The 23,526-nt window shown below is 43.1% G+C and overlaps 2 protein-coding genes and 1 long non-coding RNA gene across 3 annotated transcripts; 2 read left to right on the forward strand and 1 right to left on the reverse strand.

The window, feature by feature from the left end:
* Positions 1–8,052: 8,052 nt before the first annotated feature.
* Positions 8,053–11,183, forward strand: LOC109783329 (pentatricopeptide repeat-containing protein At4g13650). Its single transcript, XM_020341940.4, has one exon. It carries the CDS (start codon positions 8,338–8,340, stop codon positions 11,095–11,097), a length of 2,760 nt encoding a protein of 919 aa, XP_020197529.1. The 5' UTR covers positions 8,053–8,337; the 3' UTR covers positions 11,098–11,183.
* Positions 11,184–12,792: 1,609 nt separating this feature from the next.
* On the reverse strand, positions 12,793–21,831 carry LOC109783327 (uncharacterized). Its single transcript, XM_020341938.4, has 3 exons — positions 21,360–21,831; positions 13,785–15,354; positions 12,793–13,662 (listed from the first exon to the last, which is right to left on the reverse strand). Exons 1-3 carry the CDS (start codon positions 21,581–21,583, stop codon positions 12,964–12,966), a joined length of 2,493 nt encoding a protein of 830 aa, XP_020197527.2. The 5' UTR covers positions 21,584–21,831; the 3' UTR covers positions 12,793–12,963.
* On the forward strand, positions 15,152–16,489 carry LOC123493961 (uncharacterized). The gene is made up of 2 exons (XR_006663754.1): positions 15,152–15,417; positions 15,543–16,489. It is a non-coding gene; the product is annotated as an uncharacterized lncRNA (long non-coding RNA).
* Positions 21,832–23,526: the final 1,695 nt, after the last annotated feature.

Genomic DNA, 23,526 nt, shown 5'->3' on the forward strand with positions numbered 1-23,526 from the left:
AGTAACATACCGATGACGAAGGGAACAACGTATGTTGTTATGCGGTTTGACCGATAAAGATCTTCGTAGAATATGTAGGAGCCAATATGAGCATCCAAGTTCCGCTATTGGTTATTGGCCAGAGACGTGTCTCGGTCATGTCTACATAGTTCTCGAACCCGTAGGGTCCGCACGCTTAATGTTCGATGACGATTGTATTATGAGTTTATGTGATTTGATGTACCGAAGGTAGTTCGGAGTCCCGGATGAGATCGGGGACATGATGAGGAGTCTCGAAATGGTCGAGACGTAAAGATCGATATATTGGACGACTATGTTTGGACACCGGAAAGGTTCCGGAAGGTTTCGGACATTTATCGGAGTACAGGGGTTACTGGAACCCCCCCCCCCCCCCCCCGGGAACTAATGGGCCTTGTTGGGCCCTAGTGGAGAGAGAGAGAGGGGCCGGCCAGGGCAAGAGGCGCGCCCCCTCCCCTTGAGTCCGAATAGGACAAGGAAGGGGGCGGCGCCCCCCTTGCCTTTCCGCTCTCCCACTCCTTCCTTCCTCCTCCTTCTTGGACTAGGAAAGGGAGGGGCAAACCTACTTGTAGTAGGTTTCCCCCTCCTAGGGCGCGCCACCCCCCTTGGCCGGCCCTCTCCTCCTCCCCCCCCTTATATACGGAGGAGGGGGGCACCCCATAGACACAACAATTGATCTCTTGATCTCTTAGCCGTGTGCGGTGCCCCCCTCCACCATAATCCACCTCGATAATATCGTAGCGGTGCTTAGGCGAAGCCCTGCGTCGGTAGAACATCATCATCGTCACCACGCCGTCGTGCTGACGGAACTCTCCCTCAAAGCTCGGCTGGATCGGAGTTCGAGGGACGTCATCAAGCTGAACGTGTGCCGAACTCGGAGGTGCCATGCGTTTGGTACTTGATCGGTCGGATCGTGAAGACGTACGACTACATCAACTGCGTTGTGCTAACGATTCCGCTTTCGGTCTACGAGGGTACGTGGACAACACTCTCCCCTCTCGTTGCTATGCATCACCATAATCTTGCGTGTGCGTAGGAATTTTTTTGAAATTACTACGTTCCCCAACAATGTCTGGGTACTACAATCGTTGAATCAAGTGGGAGTTAATCTTCTAGATAATATAGTGATTGACAGAGTTCTCTCGTCACTATCACCAAGTTTCTAGAACTTCATAATGAACTATAATATGCAAGGGATGACGAAAACGATTCCCAAGCTCTTCGCGATGCTGAAATCGACGAAGGTAGAAATCAAGAAATAGCATCAAGTGTTGATGGTTAACAAGACCACTAGTTTCAAGAAAAGGGCAAGGGAAAGCACGGGAATTTCAAGTAGAATGGCAAGCAAGTTGCTACTCCCGTGAAGAAACCCATAGATAGACCTAAGCCTGAAACTGAGTGCTTCTACTACAAAGGAACTGGTCACTGGAAGCGGAACTGCCCCAAAAACCTTGGCGAATAAGAAGGATGGCAAAGTGAACAAAGGTATATTTGATATACATGTTATTGATGTGTATTTTACTAGTGTTCATAGTAGCCCCTGGGTATTTGATACCGGTTCAGTTGCTAAGATTTGTAACTCGAAACAGGAGTTGCAAAATGAACAGATACTAGTTAAGGGCGAGGTGACGATGTGTGTTGGAAGTGATTCCAAGGTTGATAAGATCACCATCGCACACTCCCTTTACCTTCGGGGTTATTGTTGAACCTAAAATAAATGTTATTTGGTGTTTGCGTTGAGCATGAATATGATTGGATCATGTTTATTGCAATACGGTTATTCATTTAAGTCAAAGAATAATTGTTGTTCTGAATAATACCTTCTATGGTCATGCACTCAATGTGAAGGGTTTGTTGAATCTCGATCGTAGTAATACACATATTCATAATATTGATGCCAAAAGATGCAAAGTTGATAATGATAGTGCAACATATTTGTGGCACTGCCGTTTAGGTCATATTGGTGTAAAGCGCATGAAGAAACTCCATGCAGATGGGCTTTTGGAATCACTTGATTATGAATCATTTGATACGTGTGAACCATGCCTCATGGGCAAGATGACTAAAACTCCGTTCTCCGGAACAATGGAGCGAGCTAATGACTTATTGGAAATAATACATACCGATGTATGCGGTCCAATGAGTGTTGAGGCTCGCGGCGGGTATTGTTATTTTCTGACCTTCATAGATGATTTGAGCAGATATGGGTATATCTACTTAATGAAACACAAGTCTGAAACATTTGAAAAGTTCAAAGAATTTCAGAGTGAAGTGGAGAATCATCGTAAACAAGAAAATAGAGTTTCTACGATCTGATCGCAGAGGCGAATATTTGAGTTACGAGTTTGGCCTTCATTTAAAACAATGTGGAATAGTTTCATAACTCACGCCAACTAGAACACCACAGCGTAATGGTGTGTCCGAACGATGTAATCGTACTTTATTAGATATGGTGCGATCTATGATGTCTCTTACCGATTTACCACTATCGTTTTGGGGTTATGCATTAGAGACAGCCGCATTCACGTTAAATAGGGCAGCGTCTAAATCCGTTGAGACGACACCGTATGAACTATGGTTTGGCAAGAAACCTAAGCTGTCATTTCTTAAAGTTTGGGGTTGCGATGCTTATGTGAAAAAGCTTCAGCCTGATAAGCTCGAACCCAAATCGGAGAAGTGCGTCTTCATAGGATACACAAAAGAAAATGTTGGGTACACCTTCTATCACAGATCCGAAGGCAAGATATTTGTTGCTAAGAATGGATCCTTTCTAGAGAAGGAGTTTCTCTCGAAAAAAGTGAGTGGGAAGAAAGTAGAACTTGATGAGGTAATTGTACCTTCTCTCGAATGGGAAAGTAGCTCATCACAGTCCCGTGATGCCTACACCAAATAGAGAGGAAGCTAATGATAATGATCATGAAACTTCAGATCAAGTTACTACTGAACCTCGTAGGTCAACCAGAGCACAATCCGCACCAGAGTGATACGGTAATCCTATTCTGGAAGTCATGTTACTAGACCATGACGAACCTACGAACGATGAGGAAGCGGTGATGATCCCAGATTCCGATAAATGGCTTGAGGCCATAAAATCTGAGATAGGATCATGTATGAGAACAAAGTGTGGACTTTGGTGGACTTGCCCAATGATCAGCAAGCCATTAAGAATAAATGGATCTTCAAGAGGAAGACGCACGCTGATGGTAGTGTTACTATCTATAAAGCTCGACTTGTCGCAAAAGTTTTTGACAAGTTCAAGGTGTTGACTACGATGAGATTTTCTCACTCGTAGCGATGCTTAAGTCTATCCGAATCATGTTAGCAATTGCCACATTTTATGAAATCTGGCAAATGGATGTCAAAAACTATATTCCTTAATGTATTTATTAAAAAAGAGTTGTATATGATGCAACCAAAAGGTTTTGTCAATCCTAAAGGTGCTAACAAAGTGTGCAAACTCCAGCAATCCATCTATGAACTGGTGCAAGCATCTCGAAGTTGGAATATATGCTTTGATAAGGTGATCAAAGCATATGGTTTTATACAGACTTATGGTGAAGCCTGTATTTACAAGAAAGTGGGTGGGAGCTCTGTAGCATTTCTAATATTATATGTGGATGACATATTGTTGATTGGAAATGATGTAGAATTTCTAAATAGCATAAAAGGATACTTGAATAAGAGTTTTACAATGAAAGACCTCGGTAAAGCTGCTTATATATTGGGCATCAAGATCTATAGAGATAGATCAAGACGCGTAATAGGACTTTCATAAAGCACATACCTTGATAAAGTTTTGAAGAAGTTCAAACTGGATCAGTCAAAGAAGGAGTTCTTGCTTGTATTGTAAGGTGTAAAGTTGAGTAAGACTCAAAGCCCGACCACGGCATAAGATAGAGATAGAGAATGAAAGTCATTCCCTATGCCTCAGCCACAGGTTCTATAAAGTATGCAGTGTTGTGTATCAGACCTATTGCGTACCTTGCCATGAGTTTGGCAAGGGGGTACAATAGTGATCCAGGAGTAGATCACTAGACAACGGTCAAAATTATCCTTAGAGGACTAAGGAAATATTTCTCGGTTATGGAGGTGATAAAGAGTTCGTCGTAAAGAGTTACAGATGCAAGCTTTGACACCGATCTGGATGACTCTGAGTCTCGATCTGGATACATATTGAAAGTGGGAGCATTTAGCTAGCGTAGATCCGTGTAGAGCATTGTAGACATAGAAATTTGCAAAATACATACGGATCTGAATGTGGCAGACCCGTTGACTAAACCTCTCTCACAAAGCAAAACATGATCACACCTTAGTACTCTTTGGGTGTTAATCACATGGCGATGTGAACTAGATTACTGACTCTAGTAAACCCTTTGGGTGTTGGTCACATGACGATGTGAACTATGGGTGTTAATCACATGGTGATGTGAACTATTGGTGTAAAATCACATGGCGATGTGAATTAGATTATTGACTCTAGTGCAAGTGGGAGACTGAAGGAAATATGCCCTAGAGGCAATAATAAAGTTGTTATTTTATATTTCCTTATATCATGATAAATGTTTATTATTCATGCTATAATTGTATTAACCTGAAACTTGATACATGTGTGGACACATAGACAAAACGCCCGTGTCCCTAGTAAGCCTCTACTAGACTTGTTCGTTAATCAAAGATGGTTAAGTTTCCTAACCATAGACATGTGTTGTCATTTGATGAACGGGATCACATCATTAGGAGAATGATGTGATGGACAAGACCCATCCGTTAGCTTAGCATATGGATCGCTCAGTTTTATTGCTACTCCTTTCTTCATGTCATATACATATTCCTTTGACTATGACATTATGCAACTCCCGGATACCGGAGGAATACCTTGTGTGCTATCAAACGTCACAACGTAACAACGTAACTGGGTGATTATAAAGATGCTCTACAGGTATCTCCGAAGGTGTTTATTGGGTTGGCATAGATCGAGATTAGGATTTGTCACTCCGAGTATCGGAGAGGTATCTCTGGGCCCTCTCGGTAACACACATCATGATAAGCCTTGCAAGCAATGTGACTAATGAGTTAGTTGCGGGATGATGTATTATGGAACGAGTAAAGAGACTTACCGGTAACGAGATTGAACTAGGGATGAAGATACCGACGATCGAATCTCGGGCAAGTAGCATACCGATGACAAAGGGAATAACGTATGTTGTCATTACGGTATGACCGATAAAGATCTTCGTAGAATATGTGGGAACCAATATGAGCATCAAGGTTCCGCTTTTGGTTATTGACCGGAGAGGTGTCTCGGTCATGTCTACATAGTTCTCGAACTCGTAGGGTCCGCACGTTTAGCATTCGATGACGATTTTGTATTATATGAGTTATGTGATTTGGTGACCGAATGTTGTTCGGAGTCCCGGATGAGATCACGGACATGACGAGGAGTCTCAAAATGGTCGATAGGTAAAGATTCATATATAGGACGATGATATTCGGACACCGGAAGTGTTCTGGGGGTACCGGGTACATATCGGGTCACCGGAAGGGGTTCCGGGTATCCCCCAGCAACTACATGGGCTTAATGGGCCAAGAAGGGGACAGACCAGCCCCAAGGGGGCTGGTGCGCCCCATGTAAGCCAAATAAAGGGGGAAGGAAAGAGGGGAAGAGAGAAAGGAAGGGGAGCAATTCGGCCTCCCCCTTCCTTCTCTCCTCCCTCCTCCTTCCTTTCCCCTCCGGTTGGATATGGAAGGGGGGGAGGCCGAATAGGGAGGCGCCCAAGTAGGATTCCTCCTACTTGGGGCGCCCCCCTTGGCTGCCTCTCCTCCCCTCCAACCTATATATATGGGGGGCACCGCTAGAACACACATCAACCATTGTTAGCCGTGTGCAACGCCCCCATCCACAGTTTACGCCTCCGGTCATATTCACGTAGTGCTTAGGCGAAACCATGCGCGGATCACTTCTCTATCACCGTCACCATGTCGTCGTGCTGACGAAACTCTCCCTTGACACTTTGCTGGATCAAGAGTTCGAGGGACGTCATCGAGCTGAACGTTTGCAAAACTCGGAGGTGTCGTATGTTCGGTGCTTGATCGGTCAGAACGAGAAGAAGTTTGACTACATCAACTGCGTTGTCAAATGCTTCCGCTTTCGGTCTACGAGGGTACGTGGACACACTCTCCCCCTCTCGTTTCTATGCATCCCTAGATAGATCTTGCATGAGCGTAGGAATTTTTTTGAAATTGCATGCTACGTTTCCCAACACTCCCTTCGGTCAAAGGAGTTGCGGTGACAAGACTCCTTGATGACAAATATGTCATCCTAGCTGAAACTCTGGAGGTGACGAAGGACAGCAAAATGAGCGAGGTCCTGAACCCCACTCTCAGAGGAGGTGCGCGTGCAAGTCATGGGAAAAGAAACCACTACTGAGACATGGCCTGCCATAGCGACTGTGTTTGTGTCACAATCACGCTCTTGGATACAAATCTCAGAGGTGTTGGCGGGCCGGGCCGTCGGTTGCGAGGCGGGCGTCGGCCAACGCCGGGGTGTGTGATGATGAGACGGGGTGGTGCCGAGATGTGAAAACTCTGGCGGTTGGCTCCCGACAACGTGCATGGGGTTATAGGGGAAGATGCATCTTCCAATCTTCCCTTCTGGTGTTCTTAATACTCCCTTCATTCCCTTACACATGGTCACTTCATAATTTTATGTCTAACTTTGATCATTAATTTACCAACAAAAAATGAGTTATATATATCATAAAAAGTATTTTATTGGATGCACATTTCAAAGAACTTTCCGAGGGTATGTTTTTTATGACATATAATTCAGATTTTGTTGACCAAAATTATAAGTCAAAGTTTGACATGAAAAACGAAATGTCCTTTTCAGGGTGCAGGCGGGACTGTCTGTGGGAGTCCCACCAAATCCCACTTAGTCCCAACAAATTTGATGGGCAGTACCTAACAACCCACTACAACTTATATGGGTTTCATGGGTATAAGTGGGATCCCTCTTACAATGCATGGTGTGCATGCTCTATTAGCTGTCAGGTGTGCGCACTCTACTACCTCTCTTTATCGACTGAATCCATGGCGTTCAACGATGATGCGAAGCCTTGCACTTCCAATAGGCAACACCAATGGCTCTGGTGACGATCAAAGCGCCGTATACAAAAGGACAAGGCAACATTGACGATGGATGCGGTAACGACGGTGGTGGACCTGAACGCCACCTCATCGACGGTCGTTCGGGAAGGGTTGGACCTGGTAGTGGTGATGGATGTGAGGGGCAGCATGCAGGGCGACAAGCTGCAGAGCATGAAGAGGGCGATGAAGTTCGTGATAGCGAAGCTCACCCCGGTCGACCCCTCTACGTTGTTTCCTTTTTTCACTCTGCCACCAGGCACTGCCTGCTATGCTTTGTCACGAAGCTCACCTAGGCCGACCTCAAGGTTGTCATCAACGTGCCAGCGGCAGGAGCAACATCTAGTCCGGCCTAGACACCACTCTGACCATCGTCGCCGACCACGCCACCACCAAAGTTCGCACGCCCAACATCTTCCTCATGTCCGATGGCCAACAGAACACCGACGATTCCAAGCAAGCTGATCCCGGCAAGGCCCTACTCAGTGACATCGCCAGGAAGTCCCCTGGTGGGATGTCCAGCTTTGTGCCTGACGGCGACAACGGAGCGCGCCCTTCTCGTAGCTCCTCGGCGGGCTCGTGACGGTGGTGGCATAGGAACTGCAGATGACGCTGATGTCTAAGATGGATGACCCCCCAGAACCTAGACATCATGATTGTGCTTGTCCTCCTGCCATGGGGGCTTGCGTGTGGTGTGGGCGTTTTTAATGTTTAGAAGGGTATAAATGGTAATGGTGGGTCGGCTAAATGTGAACCGGATTAATATATTTTTTGTCGAATGGGAGCCCACTAAAATAGTTTAAGTGGGATGGACTGATTAGTCCCACTTAATTCCACTTTCACTCGGATGACCTTGCATATAAAAATGGAGGAAGTATGAGACTAAAGAAATATTAAATTTAGGAACTGCGGGAGATGCTGTAAATAAAACACTATCGTGTGAGACGTCGCCTATCCTGGTAACTTTGCTCACCGGCACCAGATTAGCGCAGTCGCGCTTCAGCTAGCTCGTCCTGAGGCTGCACAGCAGCCGTCGCTCCGGCGCAGGCCGCCGACCTGACCTCCTCCACCACCTCCAACCTCCCTGCCTCGCGCGTGCTCCCTCGCACTAACATATCACCAGCGAGCTACTTGGACAATGTCCTCCACCCCGTCGCGCCCAAGGTGTTCGGCTCAATGACGCGCCGGGCAGCGGCCTCACTTAACAAGTCGCTCACTGGGTTCCTCGCGCACGAAGATCCGGAGAAGCTCCTGTCGCTCTTCGCAGCCAAGGTCAGGCAGTGCAGGGGCCTTGGCTCTGTTGATTTCGCGTGCGCCTTGCGCGAGTGCAGGGGCAACGGCAAGCGCTGGCCGCTCGTTCCGGAGATCCATGCGAAGGCGATCACATGTGGGCTCGGCGGAGACCGGATCGCTGGCAACCTGCTGATTGATTTGTACGCGAAAAAGGGGCTTGTGCAGCGGGCGAGGCATGTGTTTGAGCAGCTATCTGCCAGGGACAATGTTTCTTGGGTTGCAATGTTGTCAGGGTATGCAAAGAATGGTCTTGGAGAAGAAGCTGTCGGGCTATACCACCAGATGCATCGCTCCGGTGTTGTTCCTACGCCTTACGTTCTGTCTAGTGTACTCAGTGCTTGCACTAAAGCTGCGCTTTTTGAGCAAGGACGGTTGGTGCATGTCCAAGTTTACAAGCAAGGGTTGTGCTCTGAAACGGTTGTGGGGAATGCTCTTATTGCGCTGTACTTGCGGTTCAGATCTTTTAGTCTGGCGGAAAGAGTATTTTCTGAGATGCCGTACTGCGATAGAGTAACGTTCAATACACTGATCTCGCGACATGCTCAGTGTGGAAATGGTGAGAGTGCTTTGGAGATATTTGAAGAGATGCGCTTGTCAGGCTGGACGCCTGATTGTGTAACCATTGCTAGTCTCCTTGTAGCTTGTGCCTCTACTGGTGATCTGAATAAGGGCAAGCAGCTCCATTCTTATTTGCTAAAAGCAGGCATGTCTCCAGATTACATAATTGAAGGTTCGCTTCTTGATCTCTATGTGAAATGTGGTGATATTGTGGATGCGCTCAAGATCTTCAAATCGGGTGATAGGACAAATGTAGTGCTATGGAATTTGATGCTTGTTGCATATGGGCAGGTTAGTGATCTAGCAAAATCATTTGACCTCTTTTGTCAAATGGTAGCTGCAGGGGTACGCCCTAACCAATTCACATACCCATGCTTGTTAAGGACTTGCACTTACGCTGGAGAAATTAACCTTGGAGAGCAGATTCATTCACTAAGCATAAAGACTGGCTTTGAGTCTGATATGTATGTCAGTGGTGTACTGATAGATATGTATTCTAAATACGGGTGGCTTGATAAAGCTCAAAGAATTCTTGAAATACTTGAAGCAAAAGATGTGGTCTCCTGGACATCGATGATTGCTGGATACGTGCAACATGAGTTTTGCAAAGAGGCCCTTGAAACATTCAAAGATATGCAGCTATTTGGAATTTGGCCTGATAACATAGGGCTAGCAAGTGCTATAAGTGCTTGTGCTGGAATTAAAGCGATGCGTCAGGGTCTGCAGATTCATTCTCGGGTTTATGTGTCTGGTTATTCAGCAGATGTCTCTATTTGGAATGCGCTGGTAAACCTTTATGCACGATGTGGAAGAAGCAAAGAAGCTTTCTCTTTATTTGAGGCAGTTGAACATAAAGACAAGATAACATGGAATGGACTGGTATCTGGTTTTGCACAAAGTGGTCTATATGAAGAGGCCCTTGAGGTATTTATTAAGATGTATCAAGCAGGTGTCAAGTATAACGTGTTCACCTTTGTATCCTCTATTAGTGCATCAGCTAACCTTGCAGATATAAAACAAGGAAAGCAAATACATGCTACAGTTACTAAAACAGGTTACACCTCTGAAACTGAAGTTGCCAATGCGTTGATTTCACTGTATGGGAAATGTGGCAGCATTGAAGATGCCAAGATGCAGTTCTTTGAAATGCCCGAAAGGAACGATGTGTCATGGAATACTATTATTACAAGTTGCTCACAACATGGACGTGGCCTAGAGGCTTTGGATCTATTTGATCAAATGAAGCAAGAAGGTCTAAAACCAAATGATGTGACCTTCATAGGCGTTTTAGCTGCTTGCAGTCATGTGGGTCTGGTAGAGGAGGGTCTTGGTTACTTCGAATCCATGTCTAGTGAGCATGGAATCCATCCAAGGCCTGATCATTATGCTTGTGTTGTAGACATTCTTGGACGAGCTGGGCAACTTGACCGGGCAAGGAAATTTGTTGAGGAAATGCCTGTATCTGCTAATGCAATGGTTTGGAGAACCCTTCTCAGTGCTTGTAGAGTGCACAAAAACATCGAAATTGGAGAGCTTGCAGCCAAGTGTCTACTGGAGTTAGAGCCTCATGATTCAGCATCATATGTCCTCCTTTCAAATGCATATGCTGTTACTGGGAAATGGGCTTACAGGGATCACGTCAGAAAGATGATGAAAGACAGAGGAGTCAGAAAAGAGCCCGGTCGTAGCTGGATTGAAGTAAAGAACGTGGTTCATGCTTTCTTTGTTGGTGATTGGTTGCACCCATTGGCCCATCAGATTTACAAATATTTGGCTGACCTAGATGATAGGTTAACCAAAATAGGGTACATACAAGGGAACTATTTTCTTTTCCAAGAAAAAGAGAAAGAACAAAAGGACCCCACTGCTTTTGTCCATAGCGAGAAGTTAGCTGTGGCCTTTGGATTGATGAGTTTGCCTCCTTCTATGCCCCTTAGAGTCATTAAGAATCTCCGTGTCTGCAACGATTGCCACACTTGGATGAAGTTTACCTCTGAAGTCATGAGAAGAGAAATTGTATTGCGAGATGTGTATAGATTTCACCATTTTAACAATGGCAATTGTTCATGTGGAGACTTCTGGTGAAGTGTGTTGAAGTTAAGTTCTTGAAGTGCTCCTCCTGAAGTTCCCTATGTTTCCATTTGTGATCATCAAGGTGTTACTTCAATCTATTCATGTGTGGGATACACCTCTTTGTTGGCCTGTCATGCAAATATCTAAATTTGGAAGCCAGCCCGATCAATACCACAAAACAGGTAACATAAATACATAATAATACATATAATTATGGATTACGTATTCTTGTCTATAACATGCTTTTATTTTCACCTTTGTGGCCGTCATGCCGTTTCAGGGATCTATAATCTTTTTTTCTTTAAAAAAGGTCCACTTTTCAACCCTAAACTATTGCAAAGTTCATATTTCAACCCTGAACTCTAAACCTTTAAGGCCCCACTTGGTTTGTGTGCGAAGCAACGGTACAGGTCCCTCTCACTGTTGATTTTCCAGGGTAATATGTACTATTTACATTTTCTGTCAAAAACTGATGGGTCCTCTCCTTGAGGTCCATATGCTACCAGCCGACGACGCTGCCTTCATGTTCTCGTCCTCCCCAAGTCCGTCAATGTCCCTGTCACTGCGCTCGTTTGCCCTAGCTTGATCTAATTCATGACTTTATCCACGATGACGCCCCTATTAGTTGCTGTGGTTGAAATGCAACATATATAACTGAGGACAACCACGGCGCCGCCATCGCAGTAGCAGCTGTTTCCGTTGTGGCTTAGCCCAGCCACAACAAATGCAGACCGCCTGCAGTAGGAGGTAGCCAGACGGCGTTGTACATCCGATAGAAGGTGGCCAACTGATGGAAAGGTTTTCAGCACAGCCCTATCTTGATAATCTTCGTAGCTGAGAAAACTCTTTCAACAGATACCCGCAGGTTTCTCCCGCCCCATCTTGCCATCTCCACCGCATCCCCGCCGCATCGACTCCGCTCAGACGCCCGACCCAGACGAGCTTCATATGTTTCTCCTCGTGTTTGCCACCGGCAGCCGAATGAGCTACTCCGACGAGCCTCCTCACCGCACTATACGCCAGACCAGTTCGTTCCCCACCGCATTGACGAGTCTGACTGGCCCAAAGCCCCCAAACACTCGCCGAATTGGGCCTCAAGCCTCCTCGCCGGGCTGCCAGGTCGTTCGGCCGTCGCTCCTGGCTCCACCGGAGAAGCTGGCAACTGGCATCGTTGGTGAGAAGCTGGCATCTAGGAGTTGAGGAAGTCAGGTGAGTTCCCAACGGAGCCTTTGTTCTTAACTCGCCATTTGAAGAAGACTGAGTTAGCTAATTTTCCATTTGACCACCAAGTCAATTTTCTGTGTGAATTGTGCATGTCTTGTTTAAAATACGAAGCATGCTGCTTGTCGATACTAAAACAAAGTATCATGGATGAATCCATGAGCTTATGGATGAATAGGAGTGGCAGATGCAGCTTAAATCTGGAGCTGGCAACTTTGAACAAAATTCTGAAAGAATTTCAAGGGCACACACAAGAAGTTTGTGTAAACCAAGAACGCATATTAAGAATGACGTGCTGATAGAATGGCCAGTAAGGCGAATTTCCATACAAAGACATTTGTAAACTGTATGAGTTCCTTACTCAAGAAATCTCCAGTAATATACCAATTAAAGACAATTCTTGAGCCGAGTGCCTCCTAGAAGATGAACCATAGCCTATACACTTGACCTGCTAGCTGCTACCACAGATTTCTTCAGAAAGTACTCTCCATCGAAGCCACATTTTCACTTTATAGAGAACAAATTACAAATATGATTCTGCCCACAACAGGCTGGGAATGATACATATAATCTCTCCCTTTTTTTAAGGATCAACTAATCCACAATAGGTACTAAGAACAACACAAGTAGCAGGTAGCTAGCAGAGTGTGTAAATGTTTAAATGTGCATAGTACTACTCAATGAGCTGACTTCCATTGACACGGAAAGTGCTGGTATAATTCCCGATTGATGTTCCATCTTATTTTTGTCCAGAAGTTTTTGTGCTTCATTCACTAGGGAAGCGAGAGTGCCAAATTCCTTCAGTGCAAGACGATCAGCACTAGCAAAAATCATGAAACCCTCAAGTGCTAACATATTGTCTGAAGCATTAGACAGAGATAGTATCAAGCTGTCAAACCTGTCCAGATTTTTTTTTACGTACCAGCCTCCATGCTGCATCATTGATATTACCATCTTGCTGATAATCTTCATTATCATCAGGCAATTGGCTGTGGGCTCACTGTTTATTTCAACCATCTCCCTGAGCTTCCCAACAAAGCTAAATGCAGCATCTTCTGAGACAATTGCATTAACCAGCGGAGTTAAATCATGACCTTTGTCACTGATCAATTTATCAAATATTGCCGCGCAAAGAGATAATAAAGCCGCGTGCAATTTCCTGTCCACAGATTCCTCATCCTTTTCCTGAAGAGAGGAAATGATTTTGTCCGAACCATTGTCTTGTGATGAAACACCACAACTGCCATGGCCATCTTCTAAGTCAGCTCCTGGTGGCTGATACTTGTCTTTATCTGTTTCATTTCCTGCTTGTACTTCCTTCCTTGGTGATCCACGAGGAAGTATTTGAACGAGAACCTGCAATGGCAAAAGCATGTTTAATTTGAGCAGGTCTTGGACACCAGGGCTACAAAGCTATTCAGACAAGAAGAAACGGTAATAATTCAAGCGAGGGAACAAGAAAACAAAATAAAGTTCACCTTTGGCGTGACATCTTTCATGGTTTTCATTAGTTCCTTGAAACAATCATCATTCTCTTTGTAATGCATACAAAGATGCTTCAGGGTTTCAGCTGCAGTTATTCTGTATGCATTGTGGTCAGCATTAAAGAGCATTCTACTGAGATCATCAACAACACCACCATTTTCCTTCAAGAAGATGGTAGCATATTTTTCGCTTAGCATCGCCAGTGCTTCGCCTGCCAATTTTCTGATGGAGCTATCTTGGGTTTCAGAATCAGAGGTGAGGATGCGAGCCATTGTCTTGATGAATTTTCCTCGGCTTTTGGTGCCCACTCCCGGAGCTGCATCCATGGGTAGTTTGGTGAGAATTTTGATGACTAGTATGTATAATTTGTGTTTACGACAGGTTTTACACTCCAGAATCTGCTCCATGCTACTGATCACTTCCTTGTTTCCGTGGATTTGGTTACGGAGATTCTCGCCGGTGCTTCCGGGAGAAGTCACGATGCGGCACATGACTTGCAGTGATGCTGCAGCTACACTAAACCATTCGTCATGATCGATGAGGTGGAGCATATCAGAGCTTATGGGGGCCATGACCTTGAAGAGAAGGCTCTGGTCTTCGCATATGAGACTGCAGTTATGTTTGTCAGCAGCGAGGCTGTCGAGGATAACAAGGCCTTGCTTCATGAGCGACTTGAATTCATCGGAAGGGGCACTGTCATCGTCAGGCTGTCTCTGAGAGGTTTCGAGCAGTGAAGATATACACAATATGCCTTGTGGAAACCGCTTCAAATGGATCTCTCCAGCAAGCTTCACCACTATCCTGGCGGCGAGCTCCATGATCTCTTTGTCTTGCCGGCTTCTCGAATCGAGCGCCTGCAGCAGTTTCTCAACTATCTGGCTGCAGGATGCCGACCCAATGAGCTGTGCAATCATCGAGTGCTGCTCCTTGAGCTCTGACTGTGCCAAGAGTGCGTCCAAAATCCTTGCCCCGGAGAGGTAGCTGCCAGATGATTCAAACTTCATCAAATCCACGGCGTACGTGACCAGGTTCCTTTCCTTTATGAATGATGGGTCCTTGGCGCACCCATTTCTGGTCTGACGCAGGTACTCCTTCACCGATTTCCGAAAGGGTCCTTCTTTGTCCAGCTTGTATTCTTCGACCACTTTACTGACCAGCCCATCTCCTGCGGAATATGAGAAGAACCTGTAGCAGAAGAGCACACCCTGGAACAGAGCCAGTGAGTACAAGACATTCAGAGCAGGCTGCAGGTTTGCACCTCCATCCACCTCGCCGTAATCGCGCCGTATCAGGCGCCACAGCGATATCCCGCCGGTGATCACCAACCCACACAAGTAAAGTGCTGCTAAAGGGCACAGTATAACTGCGAAAACCAGCTGCTGAATGAACAATATGGTAATCGCTATCAGTAGGCGTGCCATGGAGGGATCCTTGTTATCGGCATTTCTCCTTTTCCTGATGCGCCATCGCCTGTCGATCACCGTGGCATATATAGCACGCAGGAAACCGAAGTACGACCTCCTGATATACTTTAACTTCTCGTTCAGAGATACATCGAAGACCCTGCAGGTCAGAGTTCCCAGTTAGACCATGTGTGTCCTAAGGCAAGGGTTCAACTTCATTGCAGTAAGGGCCAAACCTTCTAATACACATGAATAAACACTAATTTACATTGATTTGCCTAATTTTATTTGGGGTCAGTTGACCCCAATGCTCCGTCACTAGGGAATGATATTGAGGATATCTTGCAGCTCACACCGGAGGAGAACGGGCTCCTCATTGCTCCCTTCCCAGAGAAGAAAGTACGCGAGGCCATGTCTTAGATGGAACACAACAAATCTTTGGGGCCAAAAGGATTCCTACCGAGTTTTATCAAAAGTTTTGGGAGGTCATTAAAGGGGACTCGTTGCAACCCTTCACTCATCTACACCAAGGGTAAACACCCTTGTTCGGCTGAATTTGGGCCGATTATGCTACTGCCCAAGAAAGGCGTGACGTGCAATTTCAGCAGTATCATCCTATTTGCCTCCTAAGTATGAGCATTAAATTTATCAGTAAGGTCATCACAAATCGTATTGCAGAAACCGTCCACAACTTTATCTGTCCAACTGAATGAGCTTTCGTGCCGATCTGACACATCCTTGAGGCTTTGTTCGGTTAATCCCATCGGTGGATTGGAGAGGATTTGCAGGGATTTTGGCTTGTAGGGGATTAATTCTCTCTCAATCCCCTTCAAATCCATCTCAACCGAACAAGCCGTGAGGGGGTTAATAGTTTTATTATAGGAAACCATACATGAGCTTCACATTAAGAAGCTAGATGGAGCGATTTTTATGGTTAACTTTGATAAGGTGCAGTGTACTTCCCAACAACAGACTTTGTGTATGAAGGGGTTCACACTACAGTGGTGCCACTAGATTGCACGATTTGTCCAAGGTGCGAGTGTGAGCATCGCTGTGAATAATGGTGTTACTATCGCACAATTTTAGAGTTGCAGTATGTGCACTTTGGCATTTTAAGGTGTGCGTCCTCGTTGTGTTTGTATTGGAGACATTGTATCTGTATGTTCTCTTTTACAAACTCGGTTTTTAGTGAACTTCCTGGTTAGTGATCTAGTATAGGTTGGATTTTTGTAGGTTTGCAGAGTGAACATCTGATTTTTATTCTATATAGTGAACTATTGTAGATTGTATGTAAACTTCTATAGTTTTGCATAGTAAATTGCTGAATTTCTAACATTAAACATGGGCTATGTTCTTTTTAGAGATAATTGGTTTTATACTCTTAGTTGTGTCCCCCTCGTCAGGATTGCCCCTAGTTTTTGAAAACACGTGGTCTTGCCCAACCCACTTCGGCGTCTTGTGCCTTTGCCCTTTGGCCGTTTGACCGTCACTTTGAAAACTTCATAACTAATTCATACTAAATCAGTAAATGCAAATAAGATACCAAAATGTTCGGAGAAACATCACCTGTATGTCAATGTCACTTGCATTCATGAAAAAAGTGTTGGTAAGTGCTCATCCGAGTTTTAGCTCTTATCATACCACCATGAACAGTAAAATCTAATAAAAATTTTAAATTTCAAAAAAAAAAGTTGATGGAAAAGAATGACAAATGTTTTAAGTGCTTGCCAAGTTTTATCAGGGAATGACACTCGTGAAAGTCGTTTCCAAAAAGACAATCTATTTTCGAGTGATGATCGACTTCCATGAATTTCATTCCCAGATTAAACTTGGCAAACACTTAGAACATTTGTAATTCTTTGCCACCAATTTTTTTTGATTTTTTTTAGATTTTACTGTTCATGGTGGTATATTAAGAGCTAAAACTCGGATAGGCACTTACCAACACTTTTGTCATGAATGCAACTAACATTGACATACAGGTGATGTTTTTCCGACTATTTTGATATCTTATTTGCATTTTTCTAATTTAGTATGAATTAGTTATGAAGTTTTCAAAGTGACGGTCAAACGGTTAAAGGGCAAAAGCACAAAACGCCGAAGTGGGTTGGGCAAGACTAGGGATGGCAATGGGTACCCATTACCCATGTACCCTGCGGGTAAAAACCCTATTAGAGTAAGGGTATGAGACAAAATGTTACCCATGGGTATACAAATAGAAAAATCTTAAACCCATCGGGTAGAGCGGGTAGGATCACATAACCCATACCCGCATACCCATGTACCCTTATAAAATCTAACATAATATGGACAAATTACCTCTACACTTTGTCGTGAGTTAGTGAACTTAAAATTTATGACTATGTGCTACCATTTATGACTATGTGTTGATGTTTTGATGTGTAGTTGTTTACAAGGAAGTGTTGATTTTTATAGAATGTGTTGTTGTTTTAGATGTGTTGTTGTTTATAAGTATGTATTTATGTTACTATGTGTTTTTGTTTATAAAATATGATTGTATGTTGTTGTTTATAATTATGTGATGCTCAAATTAATGCTATTCAAACATGTGTGTCTTTACCCGTGGGTACCCATTTACCATGTCGGGTGACGGGTATGGGAAAAAATTGTACCCACTACCGGGTATGGGTACGGGTGATGGGTAACTCAAATGGGACGGGAAAGGGTATGGGGTGGCTCCACCCGTACCCAAACCCTGTGGGTGCCATCCCTAGGCAAGACCACGTGTTTGCACAAACTAGGGGCAATCCTAACGAGGGGGACACAACTAAGGGTATAAAACCAATTATCTCTTCTTTTTATGGTGAACTATTGTAGATTGAGAGAGAACATTTGTAGTTCTTGAGGGTGAACCGATGAGTTTTCTAGAGTGAACTTCTATTGTTTCTTAGTGAACTACTTACTATTGTTTTTATATGGTGAGAAGGTGTAGATGGAAAAGTGAACTGCAGTAGTTTCCAGAGAGATTTGTTTCTACATTTTATATAGCTAAAATTATAGTTTTGCTAAGTAAACTTTGATAGCTTCTGCACCGTGAATTGTTGTAGTTTGTAGAGTGAACCTTTGTGTATTTATACAGTGAAGGGCTCACGCTTTGAAATGTGAACATCTATTTTCACATTTTTTATACATTAAACGACTGAGTTTTGGAGAGTGGGCTCATGTTCTTATGTAATGAACCACTGAAGTTGAAAGAATATACTTCTATTTTCTATAAACTGCTGAGATTTGAAGAGATTGTTTTATATAGTGACTAATGTGTTTGTGGAGTGAACTTATGATCGCTTTATGCAGTGACCTCCCATGGTTTTTATACCAGATTTCTGTAACTTATATTGTGAACTAATATAGTTTACAGAGTAAACTTTTGAATATCCCATCTTTGTAGTGCTATGCCGTCTAGTTTGTCCCGTGGATGTCCAACTTTTTATACTTTACAATGAACTTATAAATATTCCACCTTTTTTTTTTCAAAAATGGGTTAAACCACCTTGACTTCTGCATTGATTGATGGACATAAACATATGTTATTTATGATTGTAATAATGCCAAGCAAAACCAAACATTAATGTCAAACAAATTGACTTACAAAAAAGAAATCAACTAAAAAAGGAAGAAAGAAGACCATCCACATAAGACGAGCCTTGCGCCAACATCTCCAAAATCATACTACATAGGGTTGTGAACCAATCCACTAGTCGCTCCAAGAGAACACCTTCGATAGGGAATTGGCGTTTGCACTCATGGAGTGGTTGGTCCAACCAGACACCGGACCAGGGGCTATCACCTTGTTGCAGATCTTCAAAACAACACCTTTAACATGGTTACGATGTGTGGACATTGATGGTTGATGTTGCCTAGTCAAGACAGAAGATTAATCGTGGGTTTTCACCCTGGAGGGAATACAACCATGATGTCAGCTGCTATAGCCGCCGTCCATCACTTTCGCAGACAACTCACACTGAGCTATCCGACTAAAGGATAAATCACTTGAACTGAAGAAATCAACTCAACGCTTTCAATAACTGCCGCCAAGTCGTCTAGTCGATGGTTGTCGTGTGTGCATGGTAGCGCTTAGAATCCGCTGCTACCAAATGTGCCACCTAGATGGGATTGCTCGCAAGGGCCTCAATCCGCTCACGGTCGAGCCAAATCCAGCCTCAATGGTGTTCACAGAGCCAGATCCATGCTCAATGGGACGTGCCAATAGCTATGAGGGAGTACGCGTCATTAAAGATAATAAATGATATTGTCTATACACGTTGTTATGGTATGCAGCCTAAGGACCATATCGAGCTTGATTCGACTAACAGGAGGGGTGTTGCTTTAGGCGACATGTTGATTTGTACATGGTGAGTTTGAATCAGGCGATGAGGCCTAGGGTAAAGTGTGGAGGGGGCATCACTAACTTTTTGTAAGGGGCGACGTCGGTTTGGGCAGTGCCACGGATGAGGAAAGTTGGTCAGTGCCGGCGGTTGGGTCATGAATGTTGTTGGTGCCATGGTTGATAGGGGGCATAAAGTTTAGGGGGAAGAGGGAGGCTCCTCAAATTTGAGGGGGGGGGGTGTTTGAGGAGTTAATTTTTTTAGGAAAGGACTAGGTGGAATTAAGTCCACAAAAGAAGTACTACCCCCGTCTGAGTTTATTAGTCCTCACCGTACTTGGGTCAAAGTTTGATCACATATTTGACCAGCAAAATGTTAATGCATGTCGTCAAAAAATAATATTGTTCAATTTGTATTTGAAATAGTTTCCAATGATATTATTTTTGCTTCATATAAGTTATATCTTATTAGTTAAAATCTAGTCAAAATATGACCCAACATAGGAGGGGACTAGTAAATCAGAACAGAGGTAGTAGTCTTTAGGGAGTTATAAGATTTTGAGATAAGGGCTAGAGATGCTCTTAGGCCATTTTGGTTTTGATGTGCATTTTTTTTAATTATTTTTATATGTTCTATTGATAATATAGTGTTATTTAATCTGCGAACTTTAGGAGATATTTAACAGTGCTATTCTTATGTAATTTTCATACAGATATTACATACTAGATTTTTGACCAACCAAAAAACTCCATGTTTTCAGTGGATTAACAACTCTCAGTCGGTGTTTGGCAATGTCAATCAGTGCCTAGGATTTTCATAAATCTATATGTAAGAACAAGATTTCTATTCCTAAGCCAATGGGTTAAGTGTTTAACAACTACTACCTCCGCACGAATTTATTAATCCCCATCATGTTTTGGGTCAAAATTTTACCACATATTTGACTAGCAAAATGTTAATGTATGTCACAAAAAATTATATTGTTGGATTCATATTTGAATTTAGTTTCCAATCATATCATTTTTGCTACGTATAACTTGTATTTTATTAGTTAAAGCCATGGTCAAAATATGACCCCCAAAACAAGAGGGACTAGTAAATCCGGTTGAAGATAGTAATTGTATGCACTGAAGTTTATAAAATAAATTCAGCATGAGGGGGCAGGATCAATAATCTTATAAACACAAACTTAGTTTACTAATGATTCGGTGAAGAACAAGCCTCTTTTGGCAGGCCTCTCACAGTGAATTATCATAGTAGATTATTATGCAATGACATCTTGTTAGGCACTTCCTCTGTAAAGAAGTATATTTAGTATTTAACTGTCATGCTATAGTAATAAATAAATGGGAGGAAGTAGTGTCAGTTAAACTTGTGAAAACTTAAGAAAACATTATCTTGAATGATCTCATGCGTTCCTCTCTCTATAGATTCTATATAATAATAAATGATATCGTCTATAGTAACATCTTTTATAAACTATGACACGTTTTGTCGTGAAATCGAAGAGAGTACCCATCATACATTATAGTAACTCCTCCATTGTGCAATAAGTATTTGATCTATCCGTAGACTTGGGTGTTCCCGTAAGGTCTCTTCTAAATTACATGAGCCTACTTTTTGGCCGACTCAAATCAACTACACTTTAGCATAAGGTTTCAAGAAACACTCAAAGTGATGGAACCAGAGAAGAGAAAACATACAAAATCTTGACAGTGTATAAAAGATGCGACAACAAAATCTTGACAGTCTATATTGAAATCTCTAAAAAGACTTATATTTCGGAACGGGGAAGTAAATAGCAATTGGTAAGACTAACCCAGCAGTCTGAACAAGAGTAATAATGGTGAGGCACCAAAAGTCTTTCTTCCGTAGCATGGACACAAAGCCGCCGAGGAGGACGACAGTGGACCATGTGAGCACCAGGACGCCCATCCCCCTCACGGCCATGGACAGGTACCCCATGAACAGGGCGTAGGTGTTGATGGACACTACCTCCCATTTGGCGTCGTAGGAGGCCTTCTTTTCTCTCCTTGAGGCCATCGATCTCTACTGCCGCAAAGAGTTTGAGGTGTATATGAATGGAACGCGATGAGCCAATACATATAGCAGCATGCATGCGTATGCCAACTGTCCTAGCAGGTTGCTAATACGACTTTGCAAAAACAATGATAGACCTTGACGCCGAGCTTGTCGTTGTTAACTAATTTGAACGGCCCATGTGAGCGGCGCGGACGCCCTTTCTCCCTCTTAATGACCTCGTCGCGCGTGAGAGGCTGCTCGGAACACGGAGAGTGGAGGTGGGAACACACGTGACTTTGATTTTGTGTATTACTACCTCCGTCCTGGTTTATTGACTCCTTCGTATTTTGTGTCAAATTTTGATCGTCAATTTAACTAATAAAATGTTAATGCATGTAACAAAAATTATATCGTTGAATTTGTATTCAAACATAGTTTCTCCTGGTATATTTTTTATGACATGCATTGACATTTTGTTAGTTAAATCTATGGTCAAAAATCTGACACTAAATACAAAGGGGACCAATAAACCAGAACGGAGGTAGTATCTGATTTCAAGCTTCGGGGTAAATACCCTAGGTCCGATCCTAGTTTTTTTAAACAAGGTCTGATCTTAGTTGGTTATACCTAGCAATGACTGTATTTTTACATCGTCATCTTGTTGGAGCACTGCTTGAAGTTGGCTTGAACTTGATCTTCATAGCGAAAACTGATGACCTGGTTTTTAATGGTTGGATCCGGTGACGACGGGTGACCTTCGAAGGGAATGGGTACCTCACATTGTATTTGGCACGATGATGCCCTAGCTTTGTTCTTCAGTTCTTGTTGAACGATGCAAACATTTTTTAAAGTAATAAAATGCGCCATGAATGCTTTTCCTAAAAAAACACGGAATGGAGATAATTATTACAGGTCAATTGGATAGAAAAAAAAAGGTGAGCTGTCAACTTTCAAGTTTAGTTAAGTTAGGAACCTTCTCACTTTCTTTCGTTGTCATTCATACTCCCACCTTGCTTGCCACGATGCTAATTAAGTACTAGAATAGAGTATATTGTAATCCATGTCAGGCAAAGTTCAGCATGCTAGTTACATATTGCTTTAATATGAAGCGTCATGTGGACTTCCGAACAAGCTGTGTTTGTAAGAATCATGCCTGCATTTCTTATTATAACTACTAGATGATACGTTACATGTTGTGGAAATCAGTTTTAACATTTGATTGTGTAATATAAATATTTAAATTAATAACACGCAAACCAAAATTAAAAAGTACTCCCTCCGTAAACTAATATAAGAGTGTTTAGAATACTAAAGTAGTGATCTAAACGCTCTTATATTAGTTTACAGGGGGAGTACATATGAGTTATTATATTTAATTATGTATAGTTGTAAAATATTTATTAAACAATATTTTTTTTCATGCATGGTTGCATGTTGTGGTGATTCTTTTTCTATGCATGGTTGTATGTTGAGGTGGGTTTTATCCCATCCATAATTTTATGATGTTGTGACATATTTGTATATTGAGATAAATAAGTTAGTAGAATGACTCCCTGACATAGAATTAGTCATGGTCTTAGAATAAAAAAAATTAAAGCTACCAATAACAATGTAAGTCCAGGTCTCGTTCAATATTGGTGCATGACATACTTCAGCAAATTAATACTCTCTCTCAGTCTAGAATTAACTGCCGCTGATACGTGTATATCTTATTTCAACGATGGTTAATTTCAGACAGAGGTTGTATAACTTTTGGCAGTGAAAATATTAACACTGGAGATGGCAACGAATTTGACCTGGACAGGATCATTCGCTTAGGACATACCACCTCGCTCCGATCTAAAACTATATGAAAGCTTGATGTGTATATTTTAGATAGACTAGTAAATATGCATGTGCGTTGCTACGGGTTGATTTAATTGAATTTTTCTGGCCATGGAGAATTTAGTCAATGTCAAATTTTC

Source organism: Aegilops tauschii, chromosome 5 (genome assembly GCF_002575655.3).
Source record: "Aegilops tauschii subsp. strangulata cultivar AL8/78 chromosome 5, Aet v6.0, whole genome shotgun sequence".
NCBI lineage: Eukaryota > Viridiplantae > Streptophyta > Magnoliopsida > Poales > Poaceae > Aegilops > Aegilops tauschii.

What these genes read in the sequence shown, in the direction of transcription:
- LOC109783329 (XM_020341940.4), top strand. Translation starts at nt 8,338, where the DNA reads ATGACGCGCCGGGCAGCGGCCTCACTTAACAAGTCGCTCACTGGGTTC.
- LOC109783327 (XM_020341938.4), bottom strand. Translation starts at nt 21,583, where the DNA reads ATGGCCTCAAGGAGAGAAAAGAAGGCCTCCTACGACGCCAAATGGGAG. An exon ending in ACTCTTGTTCAGACTGCTGG is followed by an intron (nt 15,355 to 21,359) that starts GTTAGTCTTACC and finishes TCTGACCTGCAG; the next exon opens with GGTCTTCGATGTATCTCTGA. An exon ending in TGAAAGATGTCACGCCAAAG is followed by an intron (nt 13,663 to 13,784) that starts GTGAACTTTATT and finishes TTGCCATTGCAG; the next exon opens with GTTCTCGTTCAAATACTTCC.